At 32.5% G+C, this 24,460-nt stretch overlaps 2 protein-coding genes across 2 annotated transcripts; both read left to right on the forward strand.

Moving 5' to 3' along the window:
* The first annotated feature begins 10,008 nt into the window (after positions 1–10,008).
* LOC124940167 (solanesyl diphosphate synthase 3, chloroplastic/mitochondrial-like) lies at positions 10,009–17,552 on the forward strand. The gene is made up of 10 exons (XM_047480652.1): positions 10,009–10,038; positions 11,617–11,688; positions 12,309–12,440; positions 12,573–12,659; positions 13,529–13,600; positions 13,688–13,773; positions 15,619–15,751; positions 15,938–16,027; positions 17,043–17,141; positions 17,364–17,552. The coding sequence occupies exons 1-10, from the start codon at positions 10,024–10,026 to the stop codon at positions 17,541–17,543; spliced, it is 966 nt and encodes a 321-aa protein (XP_047336608.1). The 5' UTR covers positions 10,009–10,023; the 3' UTR covers positions 17,544–17,552.
* A 5,336-nt stretch (positions 17,553–22,888) lies between these two features.
* Positions 22,889–24,460, forward strand: LOC124938964 (protein trichome birefringence-like 34). The gene is made up of 5 exons (XM_047479483.1): positions 22,889–23,052; positions 23,116–23,287; positions 23,481–23,677; positions 23,799–23,963; positions 24,115–24,460. Exons 1-5 carry the CDS (start codon positions 22,961–22,963, stop codon positions 24,458–24,460), a joined length of 972 nt encoding a protein of 323 aa, XP_047335439.1. The 5' UTR covers positions 22,889–22,960.

A 24,460-nucleotide genomic window follows, 5' to 3' on the forward strand; every position in this document is an offset into this window, starting at 1 on the left:
TAGGATTACTTCAGTGATGCAGCGTGCGTGGCTAGGATGAACCTTTATCAAGATTCGTTGATTCTTACGAATACCGAAAGTTGATAGATATTGAGGAAACCTCGTTTTCTGATTAATAATCTTCCCATAACAAAGTGTTTTAAGATTCTTTAAATACTCAAACCCTAGCTTGCAAAAGAAATAAACAACTTTTAATAAATTGCAAAAAAACACCCGAAACTAATAAAAATGCGATTTTGAGCCCCTAAACGTCGTCAAATGGCCTTAAACCATCATACCTCATGGCAAAACCATGACTTCTTCACAGCACCACATTTCCGCCCGAAAAACACTAGGCAATCGTCGAAATCTGACACTTGCGAGATATTTTCGGATGCTGCAACTTTCGCATAAACGCCTCTTCGACTCGCACCGCATCATTCCCCCCAGGGTAGAAAAGATTCGTCCTCGAATCTGGAACCGCATCATCCTCATCAGAAGAAGACTCACCCACAAAAGGAACAAGATGCTTCACATTGAACACATCAGAGGTACGCACATGGCTGGGAAGGCGTAAACGATAAGCATTGGGGTTGATCTTCTCCACAATCTCAACAGGACCAATCTTCTTAGCAGCAAGCTTGCTATATTAATGAGCTGGAAAACGATCCTTAGTCAGAATAGTCCACACAAAGTCACCAACTTCAAAATCAACAGCACGCCTTCTCGAATCAGCCTTCTCCTTGTACTTGGCAGTAGCAGCAACCAAACGGTCATGAGTGGTCTGATGAACCTGAGCCAACTGACCAACAAAATCCGCAGCAGTGGAATGAGGACGCACCTTGCTGGGCAGCGCTAACAAATCAAGAGGAGCACGCGGAGACAGCCCGTAAATCACATGGAAAGGACTGAAACCAGTGGAGCGATTAACAGCATGATTGTGAGCAAACTCGGCCTGAGGCAGCTTCAGATCCCAAGCCTTAGGATGATCCCCAACTAAACTGCGCAGAAGGTTCCCCAAAGACCTATTAACAACTTCAGTTTGGCCATCAGTTTGCGGGTGATAGGCACTGCTAAAATTCAGCTGAGTATTAACCAAACGCCAAAGACTCCTCCAAAAGTGACTCACAAAGCGAGTGTCCCGATCAGAAACTATGGAGGCAGGAAGTCCATGAAGGCGATACACATCCCTGAAATAAAGCTGTGCAACAGCCACAGCATCAGAGGTTTTCTTGCAGGGAATGAAATGAACCATCTTCGAGAATCGGTCAACCACCACAAAAATCGAATCAGAACCACGTTGGGTACGTGGCAGCCCATGGACAAAATCCATACTGACATCAGACCATGGTTGAGTGGGAATAGGCAGAGGCAAGTATAACCCGGCATTAGTCGAAGCGCCCTTAGCCAACTGACAAACACGACAGCGAGCAACAAAACGCCCCACCTCTTTGCGCATCGAAGGGCAGAAATAAGAAGCTGCAAGAAGCTGGAAGGTACGATCACGCCCAACATGGCCTTCTTTGTGGAGTTCCTGAATCATCCTCAAACGCAGGCTGCAATCTGGAATGCACAGCTGCACACCGCGGAAAAGGAACCCATCCTCCAAGACAAAGTCCCTCGAATCCCCCTGTTGGATGCGAATGAGGACCTGAGAAAAGAAAGGATCATCACGATAGAGGTTCACAAACGAATCAAAGCCGGGTACATGGACACGCATCTCCGCCAACAGCCCATGACGACGACTCAAAGCATCAGCCACGCGATTAGACACACCAGCCTTGTGTTTAATCACAAAAGTAAACTGCTGTAAATAAGAGACCCACGAAGCATGACGATGAGAAATCTTGTCCTGACCACCAAGATGCTTGAGGGAATCATGATCCGTATATAAGACAAACTCCCGCTGAAATAAATAATGACGCCAGTGTTTGACTGCCTGGACAATAGCATAGAACTCAATATCATAGGTACTGAAACGAAGTTTAGCGCTAGACAGTTTCTCACTAAAATAAGCAACAGGACGCCCAGATTGGCTAAGTACAGCCCCAATACCCAATTTCGAAGCATCACAATGTAGTTCAAATGGCTGGGAAAAATCAGGAAGAACCAAAATAGGGGCTGAAGTGAGTCGGTGCTTGATCTCAACAAAGGCAGCCTCGGCATCATCCGTCTAGAAGAACTTAACCCCCTTCATACAATCAGTGATAGGAGCCGTAACACTGCTGAAGTGAGGAATAAAACGCCGATAGAAGGAAGCCAAGCCATGAAAACTGCGAACTTCAGTGATCGAAGAGGGGCGGGGCCACTGATTGACAGCCAGTACCTTACTCGGGTCCACTTTCAGGCCCTCCCAAGACACCACATAACCGAGGAACTGGGTAGAATTAGTAAGAAATGTGCACTTCGAGGAAGCAGCATAGAATTTGTCACGCTAGAGAACAGATAACACCTCACGAAGATGGGAGAGGTGTGCTACCTCGCTGTCACTGTAAATCAAGATGTCGTCGAAGTAAACGACTACAAACTTCCCAATGAAAGGGCGAAGATCCTGGTTCATCACACGCATAAAGGTGCTAGGAGCATTCGACAGACCAAACGGCATAACCAGCCACTCATATAAGCCCTCACGAGTCTTAAAGGCAGTCTTCCACTCATTACCCATGCGAATACGAATCTGATGGTATCCACTCTTGAGATCCAGTTTGCTAAACACAGAAGCACCACCCAACTGATCCAACAAGTTATCCAACCGGGGAATAGGAAACCGATAACGCACTGTAATCTTGTTGATAGCACGACTATCAATGCACATACGCCAAGACCCATCCTTTTTTGGGGTAAGAAGGGCCGGGACAGCACAGGGACTAAGGCTCTCTCGAATGTGTCCCTTAGCCAGCAAGTCCTCCACCTGTCTACGCAACTCTTCATGTTCTTTGGGACTCATGCGGTAATGAGGACAGTTTGGTAGGGCAGCACCTGGAACCAAGTCAATGTGATGCTGGATATCACGCAAAGGAGGCAAGGCACAAGGCAGATTCTCAGGAAAAACATCTGCAAACTCCTGTAACAGCGGCTGCACTAGAATAGGCACCTCAGAACTAGCACCACAGGTAATCAGCGAACAAAATAGAGCAAACACCATGCCCGATTCGACCATGGCGGTCTGAAAAGGACCCCGAGACAACAAGGTGGTAGGGGGGGACGCATGATGAGTGGGGGCAGCACCCTTCTTGGGCTGATTTGGCATCAACACAATCTTGGTACCATGAAATAAGAACGTGTAGGTATTAGCACGCCCATCATGTATAACAGAATGATCAAACTGCCAAGGGCGACCAAGTAAAAGGTGACAAGCATCCATAGGAACCACATCACAATATACATCATCACGATAATGGGAACCAATGGAAAAATTAACAAGTACGCGCTTGGAAACTGTAACATTCGTACCTTGACTCAGCCAGGACAGGCGATAAGGCTTGGGGTGAGGTTCAGTGGACAGACCCAGCTTCGAAACTGCAACCTCAGAAATCACATTCTCACAACTCCCAGCATCAATGATGAAGGTGCAAACTTTGCCACCGATGGTACAAGTGGAATGGAACAGATTATTGCGTAACCACTCGTTGTCAGGAGCACGAGGGGTTAAACATGATCGACGAATCACCAAAAGGGGGCCAACATCACCAGAAACATACTCCTCCGCTGCCTCATCATCATAAACATCATACACTGGGGCTGAATCTGAAGGAGGAGCAGAGTCAGGATCATCCACCTCAGTAAAAAGACCACGATTGGTGGACTTTGGGTTGCGACACTCTACTTGGCGATGGCCAACTTCACCACAATTGAAACAACGCAAGCCACCGGGACGTCCCTGCGGGGGGGCTGTAGTGCCGCGAGGGGGGGTTGGGGTGGGATGGGCCGGCTGGGAAGAAGAACCAATGCCACTAGTGGGGACAACCTGTTTTCCAAAGCTACTCGAACCGCGCCTGGCTAGCTGTTTCTCAGCCTGTGAAGCACGCTGATGTGCCTCAGAAACAGTCAAGGGATCAAACATATTCAAAATATCCTGCAACTGGAGTCGAAGGCCACCAATATAGCGAGAAACCAACTGAAGAGGGGACTCAGACAGGTCAACACGAGCCACAAAGGTGTAAAACTCAGTGGAATAGTCATCCACGGAACGAGAACCCTGACGAAGATTCTGGAACCGCTGGTACAGGTTACGTTCGTAATTATATGGTAGAAACGCAGCCCCAATATGCTTCCTGAATTTGTCCCAATTCGTGAGCTTTGCCTTACCATGACGAACACGTGTCTGTTTCAACTACTGCCACCATGCTTGTGCACGACCATGTAAGCGGATCGTAACAAGGGGTACACGACGATCTGCAGGAACTTCCTTGAAATCCAGAATCTCTTCAACCTGAGAAAGCCAATCAATAAACTCTTCCGGTGGTAGACTACCATCGAACTTAGGGATGTCCACCCTGAAAGCCTACTCCCAGCGATGATCGGGGCGTTCAGGGGATCGATTCCGAAGACCACCGAGAGGGTTTTCATCTGTCATCGTAACATCATCTTCAGGGTGGTGCATGTGCATAGATGCATCCATCCGTTGCGTCAACCATTCAACCTGCCGCCTCAAATCGTCGTTATCACGGCGAAACTCAGCGTTTTCACGTCGCAACTCAGCAAGGTCACCATCATCAGCACCAGGGGTAGGGTTGCGCGGCTGTCTTCGGGGCGGCATACCTCAGGGTCGACTGGAAACTGATACCAACTGATGCAGCGTGCGTGGCTAGGATGAACCTTTATCAAGATTCGTTGATTCTTACGAATACCGAAAGTTGATAGATATTGAGGAAACCTCGTTTTCTGATTAATAATCTTCCCATAACAAAGTGTTTTAAGATTCTTTAAATACTCAAACCCTAGCTTGCAAAAGAAATAAACAACTTTTAATAAATTGCAAAAAACACCCGAAACTAATAAAAATGCGATTTTGAGCCCCTAAACGTCGTCAAATGGCCTTAAACCATCATACCTCATGGCAAAACCATGACTTCTTCACAGCACCACATTTCCGCCCGAAAAACACTAGGCAATCGTCGAAATCTGACACTTGCGAGATATTTTCGGATGCTGCAACTTTCACATAAACGCCTCTTCGACTCGCACCGCATCATTCAGCATTCATACCACAAAATGTCCTTAAATAATAAAATAAAATAAGTTATCAAATTCAAAATAAAGAATTATGATATGATCGTTTAATACCTATAATATGGATCCACCTCCGGACAATTTAGTATGACATATGTGTGAGCAACTAATGTTTCTTTGCTGGTCATGAATCTCTTTGAACCACCACTTCCACGTCCTATGTAATTGAAAATAGAAATTGGTTGTTGATTTTTGTTCAACGACCCTTCCGTGTTCCTTTGTGGTTGTCTTAGTTTGCAATTTACATTCGATTCAAAATAATACGAAGCAAATGTTGATATTTCTTCAAGAATATAGGTATTGCATATGGATGCTTCAATTCTAGACTTGTTTTTCACCTTATTCTTCATACTCTTTAGAAACCTAAATTAAAAAGGGTACAAATTATGAAGTATCTGTAATTATTTTATACAAAGATAATACAAAATATGTATGTACATACCTCTCGAAGGGATACATCCATCTGTATTGTACTGGACCTCCTATTTTTGCTTCATATGGTAAATGTATCAAAAGATGTTCCATTGAATCAAAAAAAGATGGTGGAAAAATCTTCTCTAGGTTGCATACAATTACAGGAATTTGAGCTTGTAAGTTATCCACTTTGTCTTGGCTCAAAGTTGAACAATTAAGGTCATGCATGAAATTACTTAAATCAGTCAAGGTACCCCAAACGAATTTAGGTAATATTTTCCTGAATGCAATTGGCAATAACCTTTATAAAAAAACATGACAATCATGACTTTTGAATCCGATCAACCTAGATTCGGTTGTGTCAACGCATCTTGACAAATTGGAAACATAGCCATCTGGGAATTTCAACGTCTTCAACCATTTACAAATTATGATATTTTCTTCCCTCGTCAAGGTATAAGAAGCCTTCTTAGGCTTACGAGACAATGTATTAGGATCAACATGTAGCTTTGGACGATTGCAAACAAGAAACATATCCTTCCTAGCGTTAAGGTTGTACTTCGTCTTAGCCTTCACATTCATAATGGTATTTATAATGTTTTCAAACACATTCTTTTCAATATGCATAAAATCCAAGTTATGTCAAAATAACAAGCCTTCCGGCCATATTTTAATCGAAAAGATTTTGATTTTTTCATACATATTGGACAACCATCAAGTCCATGAGTACTCCAACCCGATAACATTCCATAAGCAGGAAAATCACTAATAGTCCACAACAACATTGCCTTAATGTTAAATGTTTCATCTCGGGAAACATCATAGGTAGGAACACCAACATTCCACATCATTTGTAACTCTTCTATCAATGGTTGAAGAAAAATATCAATATTTCTTTGTGGACTTTTTGGTCCTGAAATAATTAGTGAAATAAACATATTGGTAGTTGGTGGTAGTTAGAAATATTAAATACTTTGTTAATGCTAAAATTGTTACTAGTGTAATTAGTTTTAACGTGAAATTAATATCCGCAATAGGTTTTGCAATATTATATAATATCAATACTGCAAACGTTAAAACAATTCAGTGTTGAACATTGTTTAGTGCAAAGTTTACTGCACCGTGAAACAGGGGAATTATAATAGTGAGTTGAAAAATATTTACTGAAAATACAATTCATTTTGCACTAGTTTTCGCAATAATACGTATTATCAATATTACAAAGATTAGACCAATTTGGCATTGAACCCGATAAATTGTAAATTTTACTGCATTGTCAAACAGGGGAATTAGAACAGTGAGTTGAAAAATATATTTACTATAAATGTCATTCATTTTGCACTAGTTTTCGTAATAAGGCGTATTATGCATATTGTAAAAATTAAAATAATTTGGCGTTAAGCATAATTTAGTGCAAAATGTATTGCACTCTCAAATAGGAGAATTATAACAGAGAGTTGAAAAATATCGACTATAAATGTCATTCGTTCTGCACTAATTTTCGCAATAGGGCGTATTATCAATATTGCAAGTTTTAAAGCAATTCGACGTTGAAAACAGTTTAGTGCAAAGTTTAATGCATTGTCAAACATAGGAATTAGAACAGTTAGTTGAAAAATAGTTACTAAATATTTCATTTGTTCTGAACTAGTTTTCGCAATTATGTGTATTATCATTAATGCAAAGATTAAAGTAATTCGGCGTTGAACACGGTTTAGTGCAAATTTTACTACATTATCAAACATGTGAAATATAACAGAGAGTTGAAAAATATTTACTATAAATGCCATTCATTTTGCACTAGTTTTCGCAATAAAGTTTATTATAAATATTGCAAGGTTTAAAGCAATTCGACGGTGAACACATTTTAGTGCAAAGTTTACTGCACTCTCAAACAGGGCAAAAGTTCTTGAATAATTTCAACATATTGTTATTGATCTAGACATTGAACAACAATATTATTCACAATACTTTCCCAAGAAAATATGCCTAAAACAAGTGCAAAGTATATAAAAACCAAATATCATATAACCAAAAATCATTCATAATCATAACTAAACCATTCATAACATTCATAAAATAAAATAACCAAACTATTGTTCAAAAATATTAATAAACAAAACAACCAAAAACCATTGTTTAAAATGTTAATACAAACCATTGACAAAAAGTAAAAGTTTATAAATTAAATACTTCTCATTTTGTCTTCTGATTTTTGCCATGCGCCACAATGTAGATTAAGTCACTTTGTATCTGAAGTAAATCATTAACTTAACATTATAATAAACAAATTAAAACCAAAAGGGGTAAAATATATCAATCTATAAATAGTATATTGTTACATTACCTTTTTATTCATCCCTTCGAAGACTCCGACCGTTTCTTTCATAAGACTGTCAATATTAGCCAACAATAAACTCATCTCCCTTTTCAATGTCTCTTTCTCGGTGGTGGTGAGTCTTTCAATTTCAGAGTGAAGTATATAGATTATTTCTAATGCTTTACCAAGCAGCAATTGAGTAGCCTCCAACTCGGTTGGAGATTCGGTATTCGTGGTCGGCACCGGTACTGTTTCCGTCTCATCTGAGCAAGGAGTGGATGAGCTTAGCTTGTTTAAAGATATGGAAATATGTTGAAGAAATTGGGAGATGGAGAAGATGAAATGATGAAGAAGTATTAATGATGAAGAAGTATTAATGATGGCGTGTGAAGTTGAAAAAAAGATATGGTGAAACGGGAACCGAAGAGACTAAATTTATTAAGACTCGCAACAAACCTTGCATTGAATATTTATTAATATTTTGAAAATTATATTTCATGTGAAAATTCATAAAATCAATGCACATTGTAATGCTAAGAGATTATTTATAATGTTTAATGCGAAACCTAATGGTAATAGATTACTAAAAATAATTTCAAAATTATTAAATATAATATATTGCGAAACGTATTGCTGGCATATTACATATCTGTAAAACAAAAGTTTCAAAACTAATAAATATATATGCAATATAGTTTGCAGTAATAACATTTCATACTATTGCAGAATTGACTGCGAAGAGATTATATATAATAATTAATGCATAACTTAATGTTATATTATTACGAATATTTCGAAAAATATTTACAAAACTATTATATAAAATTGTAATATAGTTTGCAGTAATATGTTATAATAGAATTGCAGTGTTAGTTGCGAATATATTATTTATTTGTGTTAATGCAATGTTTATTACAGATTTGTTTATCAATATTATTTCAGTTACTTGCGACTTTAATTTGCAATAATCACAGTCTTATTTATATAGTATTTGTTACAATAGTTAATGGAAATAATATTTATTGCAAAAGATTTTGCAAACACTAACGTGTATATATGTTAGTATTATTATCAGCATTATTATGTGGCTTCCTTATTACTAATTTAGTTGCAAGGATATATTAATATAATTTTAGAAAAAAATATTAGATTTTTTCATTTTTAGTAATATATTTTGCATTAAATTTTTTTCAGATTATATTTTCCGTAAAAATAAGTTTTTGTTGAAAATATAGTTGGAACATTTGCAATATTTCATATTTTTATTGGAATGTGTATTGCAATTTTTCAAAATTTGCATTAAAAAACAAAATGTTACAGCTAAACGTTGCGATTTGACAATTTTTTTTGTAGTGAACACACTTACATATATTTATTATTATTATTATTATTTCTAGCAATCTATTTATTCATTGTGGTGGAATTTATCTATTGATTTGTTTATGAAAAAATAAAAATAAAAAGTGTGAATCTTGAAAGTACAATATATTATATTAATGAAAAAAGAGGCGCCGTAGCTTAAAAGGAGGTGACCTATATAGACGGATCTTGTTTCTTCATTAATTAATGTCTTCTGTTTTTAGCTAAATTGTTGCTTCCTTAATTAAGAAAAAGAAGCAATTTCAAGTACTAAATGGATCTCTCTATCATCTTCTTGATCGATCAGCTTAGGGCTAATGGGTTGGTTTGGGGACAATGAAACATAATATCAAATATTGTGAAGAATTATGTTTATTATCAAATATTAATGGAAAAGTTATTGATTAAAAGATGTGGGGATTAGCTAGGGTTTCAATAAGTAGATTGAATAAGTGTCGATCGACCATGATCTCATGTGTAGATAAGCAACATTACCAGCTATTGATTTCTTGCAATCAAGTCTCCTCCTCTAAGGTACTCATCCATGTCTTATTATAAATATTATGTTGAATAAAATAAAGAAATTATCATCTCACTTCTAGAATAAAATTCTTTCTATTATCTACTGTATTGGATTCATTTTGGTTATGTAGGAGAAATCTGATCCTTTTTCGCTTGTTGAGAATGAATTGTCTACTCTTTCGGATAGATTACGATCTATGGTAGTTACCGAGGTATGATTTTATTTTGGAACGAATTCGTTTTGTTTGTTAAGTTTAGCTCAATTTACTTTTTGAACTTATGAAAATGTTAGTAATTGTTAGTTTATTTTTAACAACTGAATATAATGTTTTCTAACAAACAACTAATTAAAATTAGAGGAATGATAGAGAGCGCGACTCTGAGACAGCGACTGGGAGCGCGATGCCTACGTGGTGTGCTACGTGGGTTGACAGGTAGAATATTCTCTTTTTATTAATTATTTTATCTCTCTTCTTATTAATTAATTTCTCTCGTTTAACAGTTAAAATAAATCAATAATTTATAACAAATTCTCACATTAAATATTTTAATAATATGTTTAAATAAATTCTAAACCCTAAACCTTAAACCCTAAACTCCAAATCCTAAACTCTAAAACCTAAATACTAAATTCTAAACCCTAAACCCTAATTAATATCAATGATTAGTTGAATTATGAATTTATCTCTTTTATTTTTATTTTATTTTTATGACTTTTCAATTCCTTTATTTATCAAATATTTTTTATGGCCTCTTTTTTCTTTTTTTTATTATTTTTTTTTATATTGACTTATTAATATTTTTTTAGTTTTATTACTTATAAATAAATGTTTATCTAATATTTCTATTTTCACGATTAATTATTTTCTCTCCAGTAACTAATTATTAATAATAGGAGAGAAAATAATTAATAAAAAGGAGAGAGAATATTCTACCTGTCAACCCACGTAGGCACACCACGTAGGCATCGCGCTCCCAGTCGCTGTCTCAAGTCGCGCTCTCTATCATTTTTCTTAAAATTAATCGGATTTAACCCATTAAAATTTTGATATTTCATCTTAAAAAAGTCATATTTTCTCGTCTCTCAAAAAAAATTCTTTAATCTGTTTCCCAATTTCTTTTATCTCTATATTTACTTTTATAATATAAGTTTTATCATCTTAATTTAAAAAATGAATAAATAATTGAAATTGGATAATGAGGAAGTAAGAAAAAAAAGTGAAGGAAAGTATAATAGATAGTATCCAATTAATTTAAAGATATTTTTATTAATATATATATATATGTGTGTATGTGTGTGGGTGTCAATAAAGAATAAAGGTGAGACTCCTTTTGAGAGTATTTTCACAAGTTCAATAAATTGATTTTTTTTTTTTTTGAAGAAATAAAATAAATCTTTTTTACAAGTTCAACCAACACAATAAACTAGATGTTTCCTTTTATTCTTTTCAATGTTAATCTATAACATTCTATAATTTCTGACATTTTTTACACCTTATATTCTGTTGATATATAACAATGGATATGATAGTATGAAAATAAATATTTGATGTTCCTACATTTACTAAAATTCTTTTCTTTGGATTTGTTTTTTAAAAGGTCAATTTTCCATTAATAAAGTGAGGAAAAAGTAAGGAGAATTTAAGTTAAAAAGAGATTGAAAAAGTTTGATACAAAAACTATCATAAAACAAGCTCTTCTTATCCTAATTGGTGCAAACGCTTATAGCAAAAAGCTTTGATTCTTTCTATTACTAAAAACAAAACAAAAAATTATCTTAATGAATGCAGGTTCCAAAACTTGCTTCTGCCGTTGAATATTTCTTCAAGATGGGTGTGGAAGGAAAGAGGTTTAGACCTACTGTGAGTTGCAAATTTTTTTTTGTTAGTTTAGTCATAAGCATAGGGATAACAATGAGTATCCGATAGGGTCGGAGATGAGTAATTCAAATTAGGGTCGGAGATAGGGAATAAAACTGAAATACTCATCAAGTTTGTGATCGGGTTGGGTTGAGGGATGAGTAGGTTAATGGAAGAAAACAGAACATCGGGTAGTTGGGGTACTCATAGGAGATCGGATAACCAAGTTATCAGGGATCGGGTTGAGGATTGAATACGAGGTACTCGTCGAAAACGGATTAGGAATGGATAAATATATTGAAATTTGGTACGGGATAGGGTACAATACTATATAGTACCCATTGTAATTCCTAAGGAATGTTTTGTCCTAGCCAGGACAAAACATTCCTTAGGAATTATAATGGGTACACTATATAATGATATGTACCATGGTGTTACATATCATTATATAAAACCTAATTTTCAACTCACACTTTCATGTTCTTCTTGTCAAAATGTTACATTTTTAACAATTTGTTCATAAAAATATATGGTTATCTTGCCATATTCACTTAAGAGGGTAGAGAGTCTCTCAATCTCTATAATTATCAACAAGTTTGGTCTTACTAACTATTGTCATTCAGGTTCTGTTGTTGATGGCAACAGCTTTGAACATTCAAATACCTCAACAAACTTCTAACGTAATTGGCGATGCTACATTAATAGAACTACGTGAGAGACAACAACGTGTTGCTGAGATCATGGAAATGATACATGTTAGTATTTATTTGTCATTTTTACTTTTCTATGACTTGATTATATAGCATTTTCCAACCTGTTCTTGACATTTGAATTATTTGGAAAGGATTTGATATATGATCTGCATTAATGTTAATATTGTATCTTAGGTGGCAAGTCTTTTGCATGATGATGTATTGGATAATTCTGAGACAAGGCGTGGTATTGGATCCTTAAACATTGTAATGGGGAACAAGGTTAGATTTTTCAATTATATTTTGCTATCATGAAATGATTTGTAATGCCCTATCCTTAATGTTTTTGTTTAGTATACTAGTGATTAAATTCTTAAAATTTTAAGATTTTACAAGTTTATAAATTATTAAGATTTTATATGATTTTAAAATTTTGATATTAAGATTTTATATATTTTACTGTTTATATTTACATATTCAGAAATATATATATATATATATATATATTATTTATTTACAAAAATAAAGTCAGAGAATTAATTTTGTAATTATAACTTTTTTCATTTTCATTTATTTATTATAATTTTTGTAATTAATTAAATTAAAATATCGAAAATTTACAATTTTACAATTCTAAAGTAATTAAAGATTCTGGATGTAGTTGAACTCTAAAATTAATTAAACTCTTAGGATTTTATATATATACAATTTTATAAGATTTAAAATTTATAATATTAATTAACGAGTTTATAAATTATTTTGATTTCATAGAATTTTACAAAAATAAAGTGAATTTATATATTAAAAACAAAAATATATATATTATGAATTCAAATAAATGGACTAAATTAATTAATTTTGTATTATAACTTATTTTAGTATATATCATTTTCTATTATTATTTTTTAAATTAATTATATATTTAAATATATATATATTATTAATATATAACTATTATAATTTTTTAAAATAAACTCTTTAAGTAAACTCTTTATTTCTAGAATTTATAAATACCCAACTATTTAAATAAATTTTGTATTTGGATTGCTTTATGAATGACATATTCTTTTAAATGAAATGACAATAAAAGTAGTTAAATTGTTTATACATAGAAAGTGTAGGATTTTAAAATGCGAAATTTGTTAACGCAGTTATCTGTTTTAGCTGGAGACTTCTTGTTATCAAGAGCATGTGTGGCACTTGCTTCTTTGAATAACAATGAGGTAAGAACACCTTAAATCTAGGAATCATTGTTTATGCAATTTCTAAATTGTTGAACAAATTAAGTATGCATTAATTTACTTGTGTAGGTTGTCTCTATAATATCGGCCGTTCTAGAGCATTTGGTCACCGGTGAGATCATGCAATTGACAACCACATCTGATCAACGTTGTAGGTACATGTGTAGACCTAACACTTTTTTTTCTTTTAAAAGTATATGGTTATGAATTTACTATGACTTTTACTTGTATTGTAGAGAAGAAATTTATAATACAAACCTTCAAATAACTAGTATTACACTTCTCTAATAGTTGTAAATTACAACTTTGATGAAATATCAGGATAAGTTTATTAGAATTGAGTGATGATTAGTTTATGTTATCACAATTAGACATAGATTCGAATGTTACATATCGATAAAATTCTGTATATTAAATTCTAAATACTTAATGATTTAAATATTTAGAGATAAAAAATTGAATTAAAAAATGAAAATATTTAAATTTTACGTACTCAATATTTAAATTTTTTGAAAATATCTAAAACTAATATCTGAAAAAAAAAATTATAATGACTATTATGCCTTTATGTATTAATTATATTAATTAATAAACTTAATATATTTGAGTATATATAATTTAATATATTAAATATAAAATAATTAAATAAATACTAATATTTTTTAATAGATATATTAAATTATTATTTATTAACCTAATATATATATATATATATATATATATATATATATAATATATATATATATATATCATCTATATCTCTTTTTTATTTTATAATTAGTTTAGATATAAGCATATTTTTATTTTATGATGAAAGAAAAATTGTTATATTTGTAATGAGAAAAAAAAGAAAAATCTAATATAATTTTATATATATCAATAATTTTATTAAATTTTGAAAGATAAAAGTAATTTTTTATTTGTTTTTTAAAATAGTGTTTAAATTTTTTTCACTTTTAAAATAAGCTTGATATTTTAACTTATTATTTTTAACATATATTTTTATTTAAGTACGAAGAAATATATGATTATAAATATGCGTTATGAACTGAATAAATTCTTAATATATTAAATTAAATATATTAAATTAAGTTATCAAATACCGGCAATAATTAACAACTTATTTTATTAAAAAAATTAGATAAGCAAATGCATAAATTGGATCACTTTTAAGACTAACCTAGTAGTAATTGTAATGAAATTTTATTGTAAAATATATATATTTGGTCTACAAACTGAAACACGTGACTATCACTCTAGGAGCTATCACTCGTCCTAACTCTCCACTCTAACATAAAATATATTTAAAAATATTTTCTTTAATTTTTTTTAATAATTTATTATATTTTGACATGATTTAAATAGTTTAAAATATTTATTATTTTAATTTATAATATTATTATATAACAAAAAAAGAGTATATATACTATGATAAAATATATTATCAAATTAAATATTAAATAAAAATATTTTATTCAAAATATATTAAAAAACATTTATAAAAAATATTAAAAATATATTTAAATTACAAAATATAGTCATTATATTCCAAAACTTATTCAATAGAAAGGAGCACAATATCAATTAAAATAGTGAAAATTATCAGTTTCAAGTTAATATAAAGGATGGATAGAAATTGACAATTTGAAAGTCCAACTTTCAAGAATTTTTGAGGCAAGACCATCTATATAAGTTGAATTAGGTTTAACTCTTGTGAAAAAAAAGGTTTATTACCTACCATATTTTTATATTTTTTATATTTAAATAATAATAATTTTGTATTAGGTTAAACTATGTTAATTCTTCACAAGTTGATTTTTTTATGGAATTGTTTTCTACTTTAATTTAATGGTCATCCTTAGATTAAATTTAATCCCATTGTAACTTTAGTTTACGATTCCGTCCCGGGTTATATGTGATAATAGAATTATTTGTTGTTGAATATTGATGTTCATGTTATTTTGTGAGAGTTATTCTGAGCCATTATTACTTATATGCAGCATGGAATATTATATGGAAAAAACATACTACAAGACTGCATCACTTATTTCAAACAGCTGCAAGGCAATTGCCCTTCTTGCTGGACAATCTACACAAGTTTCCACTCTGGCTTTTGAGTATGGTAAAAATCTGGTAAGTAAGTAGTGCTTTCAATTCAATTATTATGTTTAGAGAAATCACAGAATTTTAAATTTCGAACCGAAAAATATGATAATGTAAACTGGTTTCCAATTTCAAATCAAAGATAGCCTTAAGGAATAGATGTTTTATTGTGATATGCTCTTCTTTGATAAGTGATAACCCATCCTCTTTTCACAGGGATTGGCATTTCAGTTGATCGATGATGTTCTTGATTTCACAGGAACATCAACTTCCCTTGGAAAAGGTTCTTTGTCAGACATTCATCAAGTAAGAACTTTTATAGTTAATTAATCATGGACAGTCATGATATTGTTCTTGTTTTGAAATTTGGATTTTTTTTAACACTATATAAAATCGATTCAAAGGCATTAGTTACACATATATCAACAAAGTAAACTCATTTCATAAAAAGATATCACTTGCTTCCAAATTAAATCTCAATCAAAATGGCTCAAAGAGTTAGGATTGAAAGAGTATAAGATTATTTTTTTCCTCCATTACTTGGGTTCAAACTTGAATCGTTTTCATTAGACGTGGTTTGAAATTTGAACTGTTACATTCCTTAAACTTTCACAACTAATATGGTCTTACTCTAATGTATTATTTTTATTTTTTTAATTAATTTTTCACATTTATAAAAATTATTATCAATTCTCTAAATATTCAAATTTTCTCAATTATTCATACACATCACATAATCGGTAAGGTATTCAAACCACATTCTGTAGTTTGAAATCCGTATATCTCGAAAAAATACTTAATTTAAAAAATAAATATTTTCAAAATTGGTAGACCGTTCACAAAGTTATGTTGTTCCCGAGTTCTGTGAAAAATAAATACATAATTTACTTTTTCTCTCGTATTTTTCTCAAATATTTTCTTATATCGCATATTCTTAGCACTAAAAATACAATTGACCGTTAGAAATGTGTAGATCTCTAAAATAAATAAGTTAGAAAATGTATGTTAATATCATTTCATTAATTAGAAAAACGAAAATGATATATAAAATAAAACAAGAACACTAATATTTTGTCAATTTTAAAAATAATTTTTGACTAAAATTAGGATAGTTTGAACCTTATATTACACAATTCAAAGTTGGAACTCGTTTAATAAAAATTACTCAAGTTCGAACACTATAAATAACAATCTACCATTATTTTATAGATAATCATGTTTTTGTTTTTTTATTATTTGGTATAATGATTTTTTTATAGATCATGTCCTGGTCATTAGAGATCAAATTATTGACATTTTATAAACATATTAATTTTCACAGGGAATTGTGACAGCTCCAATACTATTTGCTATAGAAGAGTTTCCTCAGCTACATGAAATTGTCTCAAGGGGACTTGAAAATCCTGCAGATATTGAGCTTGTAAGTATTTGACTCATAACTTTATATGCTTGTTCACGAGTAACCTTCAATAAATTTAATATAACGTGATACCATTTGGATCCACCTCCATAAAAAATGGTGTAGGTTTCGCATATATAACATTTTTGGGCATATTAGAAAATGAGAATTACGATTTCATTATGTTGAGCCTCTTTATATTGAATATGTCTATACTATACTAAGTTTCTTTTATAAAATCAGGCTCTTGAATACCTTGGAAAGAGTAGAGGAATTCAAAGAACAATAGAATTAGCGAAGAATCACGCAGTTCTCGCTTCGGCTGCAATAGATTCCTTTCCAGAGAGTAGTGATGAAGATGTGTTGAGATCGAGGCGGGCACTCGTAGATCTTACTCACATAGTCATTACGAGAACCAAGTGAATGGAGTTCTTCCTTTATTTTTTCTGCTTGAAATCCTTTTTTTTTTGTTAAAGGAGGGAATTTCCTTTTGATTTCTTTCTTATACCAACAATGGTATTTTATTATCTAAGTTTGTATTCAACTGCTAATAATTGGATCAAGATGCTACTTTTGCTCATAGTGATGCATGATGGTAAGTTTTGAAGGGCTTTCCCTCTATGTCCTCCGCCCCGTTAAAAACAGTTTTATATTTTTTATATATAAAAGTCTAGCAATCAAAAATATTATTTATTTCATTTAATTAGTAGTATGGGGTACTAAATAGGATAAGTTTAGATTATGTAAATGCAAAATTATTTAAAAATGTGTATTTGCGATTGCGTTATAAAGCTTAAGTACAATACCTAAAAAATATCAGAAAAATATTAGAATTTAAAAATAAATTCCAAACGGTAGTCAAAATATTTGTGTTTGGAAAATATCCCGAAAATATTTTGAAATCATTTTCTAACCTTTAGGGATTATTTGAAAATGGATTGGGGTTCCAAAATTACAAAAATAATTTTGGATTTTGAAAAATTGAACCAAACAGGCCTTAGGACCAGAGTCTTAGGGCTTGGGTCCATTTTCACCAGTTTGGGACCGGATGGGCTCGGTCTAGACCGAGGGTGGTCTGGATCGGGGTTCGGGACACTCGGTTAGAGGACTGAAGGGTTCAGCCCTGGAGTTTAGGAGACTCGGTCCTGAATTTAGACTATTCAGTCCTAGGTGTGGGAGTCTCAGTCCAAGATCTGGATTTCTCAGTTGTGGGTTCTGAGAGTCTTGATCCCAGGTTAGGTTCACCAGTCCAAGTCTTCGGTCCTAGGCTAAGGGATCATCGGTCCTAGGCTAAAGGGGGCTCAGTCCTAGGTTAGAAAATTTGATCCTAGGCTAAAGGGAGTACTCAGTCCTAAGCTAGAAAACTCGGTCGGATTCCACGGTCCTAAGTCAAGAGCATCGGTCCTCGGGCTCGGTCCTAACTCAAGAACATTGGTCCTAGGTCTCGGTCCTAACTCAAGAACATCGGTCCTAGGTCTCGGTCCTAACTCAAGAACATCGATCTTTGGTCTCGATCCTAACTCAAGAACATTGGTCATTGGTCTCGGACCTAGGTTAGTTTTCTTGGTCAGTTTTCTCGATCCCTACTCAAGAACCTTGGTCCTTGGATTCGGTCATCGGTCCTATAAGACCGAGTGTTCTTCATTTGGTATCTTTTGATACAGATCATGTAAACATGATCGGTAAGTTGCTAACAACTCATATGGATGTAGGGATCATAATCCCCAATCCTAAACCCCATCAATTGAGCTCTGAGATGATCAATTTCTCAACCCAATTACTAGGGTAAAATTTGGGAACTTTTGATTTAGGTCATCTCATGGCCTAATTCTTGTTCCAATAGCTTTGAAATGATGTTTATAGTCGAACATAACCAAAACAAGAACATCAATCAAGCTCTGTAACAACTTTTAAAACTGAAATTCAAACTTTTTTTACATGAATTAGGATGTTGATTTTATTATTTGAAAATCATCATAACATGATTACAAATATGTTAGGCAGTTAATTGAATCAAAATTAAAGCTTAAAAGTTCAAGAAACACCAAATTCAAAATTTCCAGATTTTTCAAATTAAATTTGGTTTTTTTATTAAGGTTGAATTGATGAAATCTCTTTTGACAGAAAGCTTATAAATCATCTAGGGATTGATTTTGACTATAGAGAGAACAAAATTGAGCCCTAAATAAGATCAACCCAATCGAACTTGAAAATATTCAATTTTGAATCACAATTGGAATTACATTAGGTCTGGAAGCTTACAAGTGATTGGAGAACACTCCAATGATGTGTAAGAAGTTTTATCAAATCTAGATCGCCGGAGCAAATTCTTCAAAAAGACAATCCCCAGAGTTCTAAAAAATTATTCGAATTGACTGTAATTGTTGATGTTTGTTCGATGGATAGGAAGAAGAACTCCTAGAGACTATTTACACCCGAGCTAGGTCGGTTATTGAAGTCGAATTCAACTTCAATTTTGCTTCTGAAATTGCTTCTTCGTTCTGTTTTGTCCTTAACAACCTATATCTAGTATAGGTTTTGAATTCAAACCTTAGGAGTAATGATAGCGAGGAAGAAATGTGCTCGTGGGTGAAATCTCGAAGGATAAGGACAAAGGATGAAGAAGATAGAGCTTCTAGAAGGTCGTCGGTATCGAGCGCGGGCCTCCGACGTTCGCGAAGAAGAAGAAGAATAAAACGACGTTGTTTTGTTTAAATGAACGCTCCATTGGCATTCCGTCGTCCATCGCTTGGAGTTCCATCTGGCGTTTGGGCTAACGGGGATAGCGTCCTCGTTAGCTGATCATGTATGGACCCGGGCACGCGCATGCTTGGCTACAACCGGCATGTGTGGCCTCTTCCTGGGCGTTGGATAAAAATCCAGCGCAAATCCAATGGATGAAATCCCTGATGCAGCTAACTCTTTTATTTGCGGCCACACTGGATTATCAATTTTTATTTTTAATATAATGGTTATTTGAAATCGAATTATTAACCATTTTTTTCGTTTTTCTTCACCAAATTAATACACAAAAATATTTTTGAAAACATTATAAAATTTATGTCCATTTATTTTATTTCGGGTGTTTTTGGATATTTTGATGTATTTATTTAATTGTTTTAAACCATAAATTATACATAATTTATGTTTAAAATCATAATTAAATTATTTCAACCCTTTTTTGGTTTAATTTGGGTAAAATAAATACAATATTTTAACCTCAAATTATTTTTAATTTTTTATTTATTTTTTCTAATTAGAGTTTAATTATCATAATAATTCATTCTAATTTAGTTTAATCTCTCCTTAATTTGGATTATTTTAAATATAAAAATTCAAAATATTATTATAAAATTAATAATATTATTATAAATTAAGGCATGTCAAATTTTCATCTTTACAACCCTTTAAATATTTTTACTAAAAAAATATTTATCTTCTCAAAATCATCATTCACTCACATTTTTAAATAAATAGAAATTTGTTTAAATAAAACCTTACCAAACAAACTCTATAATCTAAAAATAGTAAAATAAATAATGGCAAGTTTCCCATTTGTTGGGTATTGAACTAACAATTAAGGGAGCATTTGATAATTGAAGAAGTGTGTCCCAAAATAATATATAGTATTAAATTAGTAGTGTTAGTAACTTTTTTTTTCTTTTTTTCTGGGAATTGTCTATTTATTTATTTATTTATTTATGATCAATAAAATAAAAGATGAGAAGCTGTAATTAAGTAAAAATATTTTATTAATGGGAAAATGAACGCCGTAGCTTAAAAGGAGAGGACCTGTATAGACGGATCTTGTTGCTTCTATATACTTCATTAAATACTGCTTCTTCATTATTTAAATATAATTAATTAATTAACTAATTACAGCTCAGCCTGATTTTCTTGTAACTATTTGACTTTAAATTATTTATTATGGTATTTGTATACAATTAGTCAAGTCTTTAATTAATTAATTAATTATATATATATATAGCAGTAATAGCACACTTCACTTAACCATACGTGAAGGATCTTCTTCACATTTATTTTCATGAATCTCACACACATGGTCATTTGGAATATAATATTATTAATATTGGAAAGGGAATATTACTCGTAATAAGAAGAAGAAAAAGGAAGAATGGAGTAATTTCATTTTTATACATAATAATATTACATATTAAACCTTTTACATTTTTCTAAAATATCAAAAATTCAAAACTCACACTTTTGCTCTATTAAAAAAAATGTTTTAAATTTTCTACGACAAGTGTCTAAAGTCAATTTAGGGGCGACAATTTTTTATCCGACACGAAAATATGATCGGAACTGAACACACGAAAAAATCATATTAAGGTTATGTATTTTTAGGTTTTGGTCGAAACATGGCGTCTCATTTAACATAATTAATAAATATGTCAATATTCGGTTGACATGAAATGCCTAAAGTAGACTCGTCAATCTGTTTACAATTGTCTTTTTTTGTTGGTAGGGTATTGTATTTGTCATTTTCTACTTACTCACTTATTTTCTTTTGTAGGGTTTTTAAGCGGATTTGCGATTTAGCTTCATTGTTCTTTTGTGTTAATGATATTTTAATCTTTCATTGTTCTTTTGTGTTAATGATATTTTAATCTGAAATAAAGAAATGTGATATTAATTAAATCGGGTTGGTTTCGAGTTGAGTCAAGTCAATTAGGTCGAGTTACAAATAAATATGTCAGATTCATGTTAGTATCATTCAACCCACTAATATGTTAATCTGAACCCGTTAACCCGACCTGAATTGTTACCCTAAATTAATGTCTGAGTGACTAAATATTAAATATTTTTTATTTTCACCTAAAATGCCTTAAATTAAAATAGGAGTAATGACTATGAATTTTGTTGTATCTTCCTAAATTTAAAACACATAAATCTTGTAAATGTTCATTTCCACTTTAAGATGAACTTCCTCTAAATTAATAACATTGTAAAAAGTTTATAAGTCCATTTTTGCACTAAATTACTTACATTTTAAGATAACTAATTAACATCACTATGCAAATTTTAGCTTATCTTTCACAAATTTGATTTAGTAATCTTCATTTCTATATTTTCTTTGCAACCCTCTTTGAAGTCTTTTCAAACTTATCTTATAGTATTCTCATTTTCATTACCACTAAAAATCGGTACAAAAAGGACATATGACAATATCGGAAGTCTCTTGTCCAAGTTAATTCATCATACATAGTTGTGAACTTCCCTTTCTATGTCTAATGAAAGTCTCCTAAAAAAACTATTAAATGTTCATTAACTATTTCAATATTATTATATATGATTAAATAAAATAATTTTGTGAAAGGATTCTTGAACTATTAACTATCTTATATGTGGGGATTGCTTCTTTTTGTGTACTTTACAATTCACACCTTAAAAGAACTCCATTACCCTTGTCATTCGCATAGAATAAAGTGAGAGGGGGAGAGAATAGAAAACTAAAAAAGACACAATCTCTAAAGAGAGAAATGGGAGAGAAATATCGCCATGCAAATGGTAGATCATGTTTGATAAAGTGTAGCATTCATAGTTTAGTTATTATTCTTGTTGCTTGTGTGATAACCATAGCTATGTATTATAACACATTTGGTCGAAACATCTCGGTTTTTCTAGAAGTACCGACATCATCAATTGTGGAGATTTCGCATCCGGTAGAAACGTTACATGATACAAAACCTACCGCTCATGTGGAAGTAAAATTGGAAAAAGAAGATGATATTTTAGTGGAGAGCTGCGATTTTTTCTCTGGGAAATGGGTTTATGACAATGAGTCGTATCCACTTTACAAAGATAGAGATTGTGCTTTCATGTTTGATGATTTGGCTTGTGAGAAATATGGTCGGCCTGACCTAAGATGGCAGCATTGGAGGTGGCAGCCCAACGAATGTGATCTTCCTAGGTAATTAAATGTTTTTGAATCATTATATGAGTTGTTGTAAGTTTCTCACAAATGTTTGTATAGGTTTGATGCAAAGGCGTTTTTGGAAAAATTGAGGAACAAAAGGCTTATGTTTGTGGGAGATTCGGTTAATAGAAATCAATGGGTTTCGATGATGTGTCTTGTGGAATCGGTTATTCCTCGTCCATTCAAGATCATGAAAATGAAAGACCCTTTGTACAGCTTCAAGGCAACGGTAAGATTTAAAGATCGCAATTGTGAATTCTTAGTGTTACTTTTGTTTTATTAATTCATTACAATTGTATGGTAAATACAACATGTATTACACTTTTTCAACTTGTATTATTTGTTTATCTGGTTTGATTGTTATTTTTTTAATATGGAGTGTTCTACTTCTAATTAATGACTAATTAAAACTTTATTACAAGGAATACAATGCCTCAATCGATTTTTATTGGAATCCTTTCTTGGTTGAATCGAACAACGATAACTCCTCAAGTCATCGATTGGCTGATCGTATGATTAAACCCGAAGCCATTGAAAAGCACGGAACTGCATGGAATGATGCCGACTTTCTTGTCTTTAATTCATACCTTTGGTGGAGAGTTCCCACCCTAAAGATATTGTGAGTACTAATTTTCAATCAAATTTTGTTAAGCTTAGAACGTTATTTTGCGTTTTTTAGACATTTATTTAGTTTTTCGATCAAGTCTTTAATTCATATTTTCTCGCATTTACAAAATCAGGCGGGAATCAGGAAATTTTGAAGACCCAAATGAAGAAATTAAACGGGTCAAGAGCTTGCAAGCCTACAAGATGGTTTTAAAGAAATGGTCAAATTGGTTAAAGACAAATGTAAATCAGACCAAAACCCGGATGTTCTTCATGGGCCTACCCGCTACCCATGAATGGTAGTACTATATGACTCTTTTTTGACCATCTCTATTTAGTTGATTCTTTGCCAAATATTATTTTTATGGTATAAAAGGTGGAATAAAATTTATTTATTTTGGTTAAAAAATGGGACTTTCTAATAATTTACCTATTTTATGTGTTGTGCAGGTCAATTGACTGGGGGAATAACAAAAACCGAAAGTGCTTGGATGAAACCGAACCAATTTCGGATACTAAATATTGGGGGAGAAATTCAAACCCTAAATTTCTTAAAGCAATCGAGTCTTCAATTTTCAAACTAAAGAATGTGGGGTTCGACATTCAATTAATTAACATAACTCAACTATCTGAGTATCGAAAAGACGGTCACCCAACCATTTATCGAAAATTGTGGCAACCATTGACGAAAGAGCAATTGTCTAACCCTAGAAACTATGCGGATTGCACCCATTGGTGCCTTCCTGGAGTACCTGATGTGTGGAATGAGATCATTCTTGCCCATATTCTCCAATAA

This window comes from Impatiens glandulifera, chromosome 5 (genome assembly GCF_907164915.1).
Source record: "Impatiens glandulifera chromosome 5, dImpGla2.1, whole genome shotgun sequence".
Classification (NCBI taxonomy): domain Eukaryota; kingdom Viridiplantae; phylum Streptophyta; class Magnoliopsida; order Ericales; family Balsaminaceae; genus Impatiens; species Impatiens glandulifera.

What these genes read in the sequence shown, in the direction of transcription:
- LOC124940167 (XM_047480652.1), top strand. An exon ending in CTTTGTCAGACATTCATCAA is followed by an intron (nt 16,028 to 17,042) that starts GTAAGAACTTTT and finishes TAATTTTCACAG; the next exon opens with GGAATTGTGACAGCTCCAAT. An exon ending in ATCCTGCAGATATTGAGCTT is followed by an intron (nt 17,142 to 17,363) that starts GTAAGTATTTGA and finishes TTATAAAATCAG; the next exon opens with GCTCTTGAATACCTTGGAAA.
- LOC124938964 (XM_047479483.1), top strand. Translation starts at nt 22,961, where the DNA reads ATGTTTGATGATTTGGCTTGTGAGAAATATGGTCGGCCTGACCTAAGA. An exon ending in TGTACAGCTTCAAGGCAACG is followed by an intron (nt 23,288 to 23,480) that starts GTAAGATTTAAA and finishes CTTTATTACAAG; the next exon opens with GAATACAATGCCTCAATCGA. An exon ending in CTACCCGCTACCCATGAATG is followed by an intron (nt 23,964 to 24,114) that starts GTAGTACTATAT and finishes TGTGTTGTGCAG; the next exon opens with GTCAATTGACTGGGGGAATA.